General features: G+C 39.4%; 2 protein-coding genes across 2 annotated transcripts; one reads left to right on the top strand and one right to left on the bottom strand.

Moving 5' to 3' along the window:
- The first annotated feature begins 3,126 nt into the window (after positions 1–3,126).
- On the top strand, positions 3,127–6,722 carry LOC103404736 (protein ULTRAPETALA 1). Its single transcript, XM_008343694.4, has 3 exons — positions 3,127–3,919; positions 5,323–5,647; positions 6,343–6,722. The coding sequence occupies exons 1-3, from the start codon at positions 3,709–3,711 to the stop codon at positions 6,515–6,517; spliced, it is 711 nt and encodes a 236-aa protein (XP_008341916.1). The 5' UTR covers positions 3,127–3,708; the 3' UTR covers positions 6,518–6,722.
- A 499-nt stretch (positions 6,723–7,221) lies between these two features.
- LOC103404735 (uncharacterized) lies at positions 7,222–10,720 on the bottom strand. The gene is made up of 3 exons (XM_008343693.4): positions 9,567–10,720; positions 8,902–8,979; positions 7,222–8,690 (listed from the first exon to the last, which is right to left on the bottom strand). Exons 1-3 carry the CDS (start codon positions 10,530–10,532, stop codon positions 7,446–7,448), a joined length of 2,289 nt encoding a protein of 762 aa, XP_008341915.3. The 5' UTR covers positions 10,533–10,720; the 3' UTR covers positions 7,222–7,445.
- Between the last annotated feature and the right edge of the window lie 1,687 nt (positions 10,721–12,407).

The following is a 12,407-nucleotide window of genomic DNA, read 5'->3' as shown; positions in this document are numbered from 1 at the left end:
GTGTGTGGCCAGGTCACTTCAAGGGATATCAAACCAATCATAAACCGAATCGCATGCCACAGTGAAAAGAGCTAGGCCTTGTTTTCAATCATACTTTTTCCAACGGGACTACACTGAAATATTTCCTCTACCTTTTGCTAAAGATGATGATGATGATGGCATCATATCATCATGGTTGAGGCATCATATCATACCTTTATTTAACTTGTTTATGTATTTTATTTTAATCCAACTCGATTTGATCTGATTTGGTATGAGCATTATCATAGTCAGATTGATTTATCGAAATATCTCTCCTCATCAAATATACAGTTCGTGACCATAATTTTTCTATAAATTGAGCTAACAACTTACCCCAATTAGCTAATTAATAGGTAATGACTAGTGCATGCACTGTGTCATGAGCTAATGATGGGTAGGAATCAACCAGTTGAAATTGCTGGAGATATCAAAAGATGAAACCAAACTAACTACAGTCCTACTATGCTCCATGGTGTAGAGTACTAGTTGAGAATCTCTTCACAATCCCCCGCCACAATGGCCTTCTTGTGATGTATGATAAGATCAGACATTGACATCCACCACCGCCACTACCTGTCTTGAGATCAAACTTCTTCAGACTTTCATGTAGTTCTTAATTTGTCTACTAAAATAACGTGCTGGCAATGGATCAGATTTATAAGAAGAAATGACTTTTTATATGTAAGACGTAGAGCATATCTAAACTAACTTACAGAAGTAAGCACTTGTGCATAATATAATTAAATATGGTATCAAAACCAGTGATCAAGTATATTTAAAGTTAATTAAACAATCGACACGTCCTCTTTGATCATTTAAAAGGTAATTTTGTAGTTGATGATGTTTAGCCTCAACAACTGAGAACTAAGTTGATGATGTTTAGTGGTATCCAACTTTGTCAACAAATATAGAAGCTGGCTCTAAGCTTAGTGTCAATAATGCATCTTTAAACAAAGCTTTAAGTTGTTTTTAAATAGCTTAATAGTTAATACTGTATAGAAAACAGAGAATGCATGTGGCAACTATGAAACGATGACGTACGTACCTTAGTGAATGGCTCCACACACAAACTATATAAAATTATCCCCACATATTAAAGGTTGGTGAGATACACTAAAATATAAGTATATTAGCACCTGTGTCAAATTAATTAAGTTGCAAGTATGATAATTCATATTTCTCCTAAATTAGTGTAACTAGTTGACGTTCAACGTTACCTTAGAAAACTTGGTAGTCTTGCTTTATATCGAAGTAGGCAGGATGATGGTGGGATAAAGCTAAAGTTTGTATTTTCAAGGTTTCAGGTTCAATATAATCCGCCATCAATCTGCAATATTCGAGCTAACTTAACGTTTTAAGAGTTTGGTCATCATTCATTCATTAGACTAGAGACAACTCAATTGTTTTGAAGACTCATTGTTCATACTAATATCCTTAGAGGAGAGCTAGCGCAATTAGGAGATGAAGACTCATTGTTCATACTAATATCCTTAGAGGAGAGCTAGCGCAATTAGGAGACAAATTTGAGCGCAACACGTTTTGGAAGAATAATTTGCTTTCATGATAAACTTTTTAGGCGCAACATGATCCATCACCAACATCACTGATATTGTTTCTAAATTAACAATTTATTACTATGTGGGAAGTTTTATCACAAAATACATCAGTGATATTAGAAGTGAACCTCTCACGTATAAACGGTATACTATTTTGTTATCTCTTTGATGTGGAACTCTATTCTCTAACATAGTGTAAGGATATATACCCAAATCTTGGTTATTATTAGGGCAAATGAGTAAATCTTGTGTCATTTGATTAAAATGGCCATTATTCATGGGTGGTTTTATCCACGTACCCCTTCTTACCTTCCACACACCGCATGTTAGTTTCTGTTATTTGATATTTTTCAATTTATTCAATTCAATGGCCGGAAATTAAAAAATGCATATAAAAGGTAAAAAGTAATGTGTGAATATCCTCCTTTTTAAGTATTATAGCTGCCATTCTCTAACTCGACTATTTTTCTATCCAAGTTTCTATTCAAACTTGACAATGATTTAGATAGAGTTGTTTACACCCATTATGTATGCACCTCTTACAAAAAAAAAATATTGTACTGTAATCCTACCCAACCTCACCACCAACTAATGTGAGAGATGCTTTAGTAAGACCGCTGTGCCAAAATTTCTTCTTTGACACAAGAAATCTTTAGGAAGTTTTAACGAAACATTATCGGTACTGTTCATTTTTAACGAAAAATCAACCATTAGTTTGGCTCGTAGTTTGTTTTAGGAACCAAAATTGTAATTGCAATGTTATAACACTTCTCTCGTAAAAAATATCATATGGTTTACATCAATTTTCTTATATTTACAGTGTATATCATGCGCCGAATGAACAATAAGTTATATATACGGTAACCCATGTAACGGTAAAAAATCTCAGCGTATATTGAACCATTTCGCTCATGCGTATGAGAGAGCCAAAAGGGTTTAGGTTTGGATTGGGTTTTACTCAACGGTCGGTTTCACCATTTGAAACTGCTAAAGCCTAAAGCTAACTAAAAATCACTGTCATTGCTACTGCTTTCCAATCCCGACTCACGAGAATACCAAGTATAAACCTCCAATTTCTGATCACAATCTTTGGCTCTGTTCACTACTTAATCGATAAAAGTCCAGCACCAAACTCATTTCCCTACACTTTCTGCATCAAATTCTTACACCTCGGCCTCTCTGGTTGCCTGGCGCCAACCACCCGGCACCTCACCTCACTTCACCACCACAGTACCACAGTACCAAGTTTGAAGACTATTTGTTAGCGAAACTGACGAGATCAATGTGCTCTGTTTTTTGCTTTAAATTTCAAATCCGTCTTGTTGGGATTTAGCGTAGATTATCGCTCGAATCAAAGATGCCATCTTTTATGAAAACAGTGCAAATCTCCAAGCAGCAGTAAAAAGAAAGGGAGTAAAAAAAAGGACTTTGAACAGAAACCGAAAACCTCACCTCCTTCCCACGAGAGGGATTTTCCCATAAACGAAAGCCCCCGACCCCAAGACCCATTTTTTTTCCCTTTCTTTTATCCCTCCTTCCCTCTCATGTCATATCATGCATCTCTTGCAATTGGCAAATAGGAGAGAGAGGGAGTGAGGAGAGAGAAAGAGAGAGAGGCTTTTAACCCCTTCTCACTCCTCTCAGCTGAACTCCACCCCACGACAGCCAGCTCATTTCATTCATTCATATTTCATTCAACTCCATTACCAACCAACCTCTCACTCTCACTCTCTCTCTCTCTCTCTCTCTCTCTCTCTCTCTCTATCTCACCCACACTCTCTCTATCAAACTCGTAACGCTTCCATTTTTTTCCCTCTTTATTATCTTTCTATCTACAAAAAGACTAACTTTCGACGTTTTCCTCCACCAGATCTCTCGGAATAAATCCACGGAGATGCGTACCTCTTAGAAACCCTTTTAATTACAGCACTCGCCTCTCCCTTCCCCTCTCTCTCTCTCTCTTTGTGGTTTTCTGGGCTCTTTGTCTCGACCTTTTTTTTCTCTTGTTCCCGATACAGCCCAGAAAACCCATGTTATTTTCCTTGATTTTCTTCCATATTTTCTGACTTTTCCTCGATTTCACCTTCTGGGATTTCTGGGTTTCGATCAAGACTCAACCTTTTGCGAAAAAATGGCGAATGGGGTAGAGAGAGACTGTGGGATGGTGCTGTTTAGCGACGATGAGCTGAGAGAGATGAGCGGGGTGAAGAGAGGTCCGGACCATATGGAGGTCACGTGCGGCTGCACCAGCCACAGATATGGCGATGCTGTTGGGAGGCTTAGGGTTTTCGTTAATGGCGACCTCGAAATCACCTGCGAGTGCACCCCTGGCTGTCAGGAAGGTCTTTCTCTCTGCCCTTTTGATCTCTCTCTCACTTGCTTTTTGGGGAAAAGGGTTTTGATTTTTAATGCATGTTGTTTGCATTTTGAGCTTCTTCTTTGAGTTCATCGTGTACTGGTTTTGACGTTGATGGCTGTCTGTCTGTCTGTCCCTTTCTGGTCTGGTTAATCTGCTGGGTTTGTATTTGATGACGACGAGCTTTTGCTTTGGAAGTTGTTCATTGTATTTTTGCTGGGTATACAGTTGAGGTGTATGTTGTTTTGTCTGACCGAATGCCTTCTCCGTGTTGGGTTTACAGTAGCTATATGTTTGTCTACTCTATTGCTTCATATGGTCGAGTTCAGATGGTTTCTGGCTGGTTTGTGGAGTAAGGAGTTTTTCTTTAAGTTGGTGTATTGAGAATGAAACCTACATTGCCATTTTCATGGCGATCGCAACCTCGTAATTAAACTTGGTTTTCGAGGTTTTGGTTTCGAATATGTCCTGAGTTCTGTTCTTTCTCTTCCAGAGTAAGCTGTTGTAGAGTTGCATAGCATGGTTTAGTTATTGTAGGGCTTTGCGTATCTTTCTTTCGTCTTTGATGTAATTAGCACTAATGTGGTTGATGCAATTGCTTTTTCATACTTGGCTTATGGGCATTGACAGTTAATCCAATGTGTTATTTCATGAGCAGCCACCCTTATAACTTTCAAGCTTGACTGTGTTATCTGATGTCTCTATGCGCTTCCGGTCTTGTTTCTACAATGCTATTGTCAGTAAGCACTATGGCGTGGAGTTTCCAAGAATACCTCTTTCTGACAACCTAGCGGTGCATCCTCTTTTACATAATTGCAGCTTTTGGGCGAGCCATATCTTATTCTTCCATGATACAGTCCTTGTGATAATTCCACAAGATTGCTTCCTGCGTCTGAATTTGGCACACACTCGAAAGATTAGGGCATCTCATAACAAGACTCTTATGTCTTTAGTGTTCATTGAATTGCCGGTATCTTTTCCTCATATAAAACAACTTAGTCCATCAAGGACAGTTGTTCTGTCTGTAAAGCAAATTGCTGCCTTAAAGACACAGTCTTGACCCGATAATGGAGTCCACCTGCTCACAACCTTCGTGTATTTACTGTCAGCTCTTTTTGTGGTTCCAACAAGATAGAGGTGAAACCGTTAGTATTTAATTATGTAGTTGAGTTAGCTATATGTAGTTCGTGTGATCTGTTAATAATATCCAGAAAATCGTACACGTTGGGATGTATGCGCTTTAAGTATTGTTTAACTACTTTAATGATCATGACAAAAGCTCAGATTGAGGTTTCGTGCTTATATCCAGGATTTTTGTTTCTGTTTTAGCTCAACTCTTGTATTATAACCATCTTATTTATTTTCCTCCCTTTCTATTTCAATCACTAGGAAAACTGACTCCTGCTGCATTTGAAAAGCATTCTGGAAGAGAGACTGCTAGGAAATGGAAAAATAATGTTTGGGTGATTGATAACGGGAAGAAGGTTCCGCTGTGTAAAACGGTGCTGCTCAAGTACCATAACGAGGCATCAAAAAGTGCTAATGGTTCCCACAGATCCAACAATGGACGTGTTTGTCATCATGATGAGTTTGTTTCCTGTACTAGGTGCAACAAGGAGCGCAGGTTTCGCCTCCGGACAAAAGAGGAATGTCGGGTTTACCATGATGCTTTGGCTGATGTGAATTGGAAATGTGCTGATCTGCCGTATGACAAGTATGTTCCTCTCTTACACTGAACAAATACGTCTACTTGGTATTGATCGAGTTGTTTTTCTCTTATGCTATAGGCCATCAACCATTCATGAACCATGCACTAGTTATAGTTTTATCTCACAAATGTGAAATAATATGAATAACGTTTCTGTTTAATCATTATGCTAATGGTTATATAGTGTAGTTTGGTTTCAATATGCTGTTTTATTGACGGTTTTTAGAACAACTGAATGGTTGCTTATTGTAGCTTCTATATTGATCGCTTATTTTATGTTTGTGTATACTGTTCATCCAGCTTCGTTGATTCAGTAGTTAGAAATTAGCCGGATTAGCTGCTTAAAGATGGATTGTGGCATCATTTCCGGAAAATTGAGTGGTTATTACTTTCTGGGGTAGAGTAGGTGGTGTTTGTACGCATATACCAATCCAATAATGGTAGTTTGATGCCATTCGAGTTACCTTAAGGTTGAGAAATACACATTTAAGAAAACATTAGGAAGCGGACGTTCGATTGGGGGAGTAAATATAAATGGCGATGTTATTCCTTGACATTCACCAGTAGGCATTTTGGATTAAGACGGTAGGTTGTAAACTAGTGCACATACCCAATATACCAAAAAATGGTTGGTATGTTGTAGTTATTACATATGTTTAAAGGTTCAGTAATTCAAATGTGAATGTTTGTCTATACTTCAGAATAACATGTGATGATGAAGAAGAACGAGCAAGTCGAAGGGTATATAGAGGCTGCAGCCGTTCTCCGACTTGCCAAGGCTGTACTTCTTGTGTGTGCTTTGGTTGCGAAATCTGTCGTTTCTCGGATTGCAGCTGCCAGACCTGCACTGACTTCACAAGGAATGCTAAAACTTGAACAATATCCCTGCAGTCCTGATATTCCCCTTTGATCATATGGGTGACTTGTACCCTTATCGCCTCATTGAAAGCAACCCCCTACCCCTCCCCGTTCCCCACATTGGAAACAAAAGGCAGCTTCCAATGACAATTTCCCGAGTTAATGTCTCTTGTTCTCGACTTATTTAGAACCTTCTAATTTGATAATTTATTCTCATGCTTAACAGGTGATATTTCTTTTCTATTTTCTTTAAATTATGGGTTTTTATCACAAATGATCATTGAAATTGACTCATCCCATCGAGATGGTCCATGATATTGAAAATCAATTAATGTTGTCTTTGAAAATGAGTGTCGCAAATCAATGTGACTCATTTTTTTGGGACCATATTAATCGATTTTTAATTCCAGAGACTATCCTGTAGATTAATTCCAGGGACCATTTGTGATAAAAAAACCCCTTGACTTACTAAAGATGCCTTGAACTGATGTAAGCTTAGATTGACATGGGAATGTTGTCCCGTATCCAAGGAGAAATTCTTCGGTACGGGCTTTAATGTCACTTGAACTCGCGCACAAGATCATCCCTGCATTCGGGTAACGCATGTGTTGGTAACCAACTATTGCAAGATTATAAATTTGGGGCCTGAAAATTTGCTCCCGCAACAAAATAAGTACGGTTGATAGGATTAAATTCAAAATTATCGACGCTTTTACCAGACAGACCAAAATTTGTGGATGTTCAAAATTATATGCAACTAAGGTGGATATTGCATTTTAAGGAAATGGAGAACATGTTCACCATCTATGTTCTTCCATATACTGGACCAGCAAATACAGTAATAACCGAATACGAAAAAACAAGCGATTTCGAACGATGGCTCTTCTCAAAGCCTACTTGTAGTTTAACTTCAGTGTGCTTGGTGCCGCAGAGCATGCCATAACTTTCACCTCGATTGCTGCCTGCCTCTTCCCCTTCCAAAATTACGACCCCCTCTATGGGAGGGTCTCCTTCCAAAATTACGACCCCCTCTTTGGGAGGGTCTCCTTCCATGATTAGAAGGTGCGCCCTGATCATATTGCTGGCTGTCCACATTGCCTGCATTTGCGACGGATTGTGGCAAATTATGGTTTTGTTCAGAATGTAATCCATTTGATGGCATTCCTTGATCTGCATTGAAAATTGGGTGAGAAGGTTGGCCCTGTAATCCCATCCCGAACGCGTTTTGGTTGAAACCAAGTTGACCCACCGTGGGTTCTGCAAAGGCATTGAATTGTTGGCCTGGTATGGGTTGGCCCTGTAAACCTAACCCAAATGCTGTTTGATTGAATCCATGTTGACCCATCATCCCTTGTGAATACACAGGTCCTGCAAAGGCGTTCAACTGTTGGCCCGCTAAGACAGCACCAGCGTGCTGATAGAACGGCATTCTGTTCTGAATAGGCATTTGATAAGGATATTGAGGATTATACTGTGGAAGACTTGGAAAATTATTGTTTGGAAATCCGTTAGGGAAGGATGTGTTTTGTGGCTGAAACGGCACTCCATTTGTCCAACCTCCATTTGAAGTTGTGTTGATACCAGCGACCTGTGTAGGAGCTGGAAATGGTGGAACTAATCCATTCCGACTAACCAATCCTTGTGATACTGCAGCAGAAGATGGTACACCTGGAGAAAAAGGATGGTGGTGTTGATTGGGAGGCTGCTTACCCGCATCCATTGGTGCTTGCTGAGGTGAAGGTTGACCATTTTTCCAGGGTCCTGGCTTATTTTTACCCCATTTTCTGTTGTTTTTCTTATTGCCAACATTTTGGTCATTCATTCCCCTCTTCGACATTTTTTGCATCCTCCTGTATTCAGCCTCTTTCTCATCATCTGAAAATTCTGCCTCATCTGATATCTCTTCATCATTTGCACCAGATGCATCATAACCCTTTCGGTAAACATCCTTGTTATTAAGCACATGATCTGCAAACTCCGGAACGAAAGAGACCAAAATTCCTGTTTGTATTCCACTAGGTATTTCACTTTCTGAATTGTATCTCACCACATAGTAAGGTTGTATGACAGGTCCAAAGATTTCATCTATCAACCCCAACGGAGATCTACTTTCAGTTACCCACAAAATCGAACCCTCGTTTAGAGGGTTGTGCTTCTCAACCCCTTCTACAATGACTTGGGTACCAAGAACCTGTAAAATTCAAATTGGCATCAAACCAATTAGGTAACAATACCACAAATCACAATAAGCACCTTCTAGAGTGTCACCTAGATTCTAAATTTTCAATGACACTAGAGATTGATAAAGTTCATGTTACAATATAGGCTTCCTTGCATAATTAAGATTAAAAAAAAAATAAATAAATAAAATAAAATAACCTTTCACATCCTTATGAGCTTACCGATAAGACAACTCCCACAGGTTGCATCTGATGATGTGGTTGCAAAGTCACCTCCACTGGAGGAATTGGGGGAAGCACCTGCGAAATTCAAAGCAATCCTGTCAAACTATTTGAAGCAGTACTAGATACTCCAGAAAGCTAATTTCATTGAAGGTTTAGCAAGCATTGCATGTTTTAAGATATCATAGAATCAAGAATATGGTAAACAGAAACATAGAAAAACTAATTCCAAAAAAAATTGCAAGTACTGCAACATCAGAAATGCTAAATTTTTTACAATGCGTTATAAATTCCAGAGCAATTGAGCAAGGTACTCAATTTACTAAAGAGAATTCTGTATATCAGACGAAAATACTGAAACTCCTGAATGCGACTTTCTTGCTTGCTTAAAAGATGATCCCAAGTACCCTTTCTTTTCCCCGATCCCAAACCAAAGTCAGACAAGCCGGCTCCACAATCACAGTGGAGTCTATCTTCTTATCCCTACTAAAACAAAATCAACATGTACTCCTCATCTAAGCTAATCTATCAGTAACGACCTAACGAATGAAATAGGGACTCTATGTCCACCTCTCACCGAATGTTTATATCAACTTATCAATTGAAATGTGCACAAGTCCATTCACGGCTTCAAGGTACGAGATAACCAATGAACTTTTTCTTACCTCAAGCTCATTCTTGGACCTAATGGGTCCTTTCAGATCTCCAACATCATCCTCATTGCCGTCTCCCTCGTCAAAAGTTTCAGCATCGGCCCAAGCAACCATTTCATCTTCATCATCATCATCCTCACTTTCATTATCCATACCGAATATCTTATCTTCCTCCTCCCCTCCATCAGCATCCCTTATTTCACCTTCTTCCATTTCACCACCCTCGTTGCTTTCCTGCACCTCCACATTCATCTTCCCTTTCCTGTTTTCCTCCTCTTCATCATCACTGCTGTCATCATCACTAGAGTTACTACTCTCAGATGATGATGATGACGACGACTCTGAACTCTCACTCTCAGACTCCGAGCTTTCACTCTCGGACTCACCATTCCCTGCTCCACTCTTCCCACCATTCCCACTCACCATTTCGCTCCCCATCCCATTCCCGCCTTCAATCTTCGACTTCAAACCCTCACTCCCATTCTCATTACTCACCGGTTTCATTTCCCCGGTATCACAACTCACTACTTCACTCTTCATACCATTCCCACCATCAAGAACTGAACTCACTACTTCACTCTTCATACCATTCCCACCATCAAGAACCGAACTTTCTTCACACCCTCCAAGCAAATTAACCTTCCCCAACCCTTCCGCAATCAAACAACCCGAATACTCCAACATTTGACCCTCCACCTTCACCGCACAACCAGACCCGCAATCAATCGGCACAGACCCATCACCCGCCAGCTCGAACCCACCTCCAATATACTCTGCGTCAATCGCCTCAGCCTTAAACTGCCCTGTTTCCGCCATATCAATATTCTTGAACCAATCCTCTATGGAATCAAAATCCAAGAAGGAATCTGCAACCGAAAGGTCTCTGGGATCAACGGAGTCGGGCGGGTCCTTCGAATACTTGGGCTTTGAAACTGGATCGAGGTCTTCGAGTGTTAGCTGAGGGATGAGCCCTACCATCTGTGAGGGCAAGAAAGAAGAAATTGGGTGGGGGAACTAGATGAGTGAAAATCCATGGTTACTGAAAGCAAAGCGAATTTATAGATTTTGGGGTTTGGGGTTTGGGTTGGAAACGGTCAGGAGTGCTTAAACCCTAGCGAGGGTTTTGAAAAATTTTCAGACGAGAATACAAAGATGGGGGAGCGTTCGGTAAATTAGTTATTTTAACAAAAAATAAAAACTAGGATGAGATAAATACGACGACGTTTCGAGAGGTTCATCAAGGACTAAAATCCAAGGGTAAGGGAATTAGGAGGTTAGACTTTGTTGTGTTGTTGCATTTAGCACCTTTGTTACTTGGAGTTTATTTATATTGTACGTAATGTAACTTATATTATATTTAACTTATGATCTGTATTCTATCGTATTTATCAATTTTGTCGATCTAATTTGCTTAGTTTTTTATTTTTTTTGAAACAAAGGTACGATATTCATTAAACAAAACAAAATTCGTACAAACTGAGGATAGATTGCAAAATAGGCCTCGATAAAAACCTTGCCGGGGGTTTCAACCCGGTCAAAGGAAAAGAGTGTCCCGCACAACAATAGACATATCCTCAAATGAACAATCAAACTTACAATCCTTCATCCAACAAAATATCCTGAATTAAATCCGGAGGTTCCTCAAACTACACAATCTCCTTAGCACAAGTAAGCCCTAGCTGAGCAAGCCGATGAGCCGCCGAATTTCCTTCCCGTTGCACATGACTTACCGTCGACTTCCACCACTCTAAACAAAAACATCTCATGGCTCAAATCTTAGCTGAGAAAATTGGAACGTTAGCCGAAGATCATTTTGTAGGCGTAAATTCGATGCCCTGACGAATTTTGTTTTGACGGGTAAACTATGGCGGAAACTTTTCCCATTGTATTGAAATATTAGCCGACGATGTGAGGCAACAAAATATTTCATAGGCAAACTAATAAGAGAGGCAACAAAGTATGTCATCGGCAAAGTGATAATAACTCTACATGATAAGAACAAATTATCAAATTCCCAAGGCAATCCTAACCTATTTTGTCGGTTCACATCCCCCAATTGTTCATGATCACCCTCCCATATTCTTCCCAATCCTATTTTGTCGTTTCACATCCCCCAATTGCTCATTATCTCCCTCCCATAATATTTCTATTCCTATTTTGTCGGTTCACATCCCCCAATTGCTCATGATCTCCCTCCCATATTTTTCTCTCTCAAAGCGCCATCCGATTTCACTTTCGTAAGAATTCCTACTTATCATGTAAAAACTTGGTGGGGTCTTTCCCGCTCAGAAATAATTTTGATGATCCTACATCTCTAAGTTTATATATTAGGGTTCTCGCACTCTTAACTGACTCTCATCCATGTCTCTGCCTCTATCATTTCTCTCACTTCTCTCACTCTCACGATCATCTCCAAAATTTTGCAGAAGCAACAACCACAAGCAACCAAGCTTAACGGTGAGGATATAACAAACTATTTAATATATTGCTTAATTATAGTTTGGTTCAAGACCCTTAGGCTACCATTACTTTTTGTTTTGATTTTTTCTTGGTCAAGACATGTTATTGTCGGCTCTTGTAATTTAAGGTGCACTACAAATTGAAGTAAAGTTTTTTATTTGGATTTTTTTATGCGTCAATGTCTTTGATTTTTATTCTTACCAATGAATTCCAATGCTGCATATATGTATTTACGTTTAACTTAAACTTCGTTTTTTTTTTTTTGGTAGATGCCAATGATTAGCCAAAAATGGAAATGACCTCTTGTGTCAACAAGAATCCCACCTCTGCCATCCTAGTCACGGTCTACATCTGTTATTAGAGCTGCTCCTCCTACTTTTCGTCAAGAGAGGA

The sequence above is a fragment of the Malus domestica genome, chromosome 17 (genome assembly GCF_042453785.1).
Source record: "Malus domestica chromosome 17, GDT2T_hap1".
Classification (NCBI taxonomy): Eukaryota; Viridiplantae; Streptophyta; class Magnoliopsida; order Rosales; family Rosaceae; genus Malus; species Malus domestica.
Note: the sequence above shows the minus strand (reverse complement) of the source record. Positions and strands in the feature narration are given on the sequence as shown.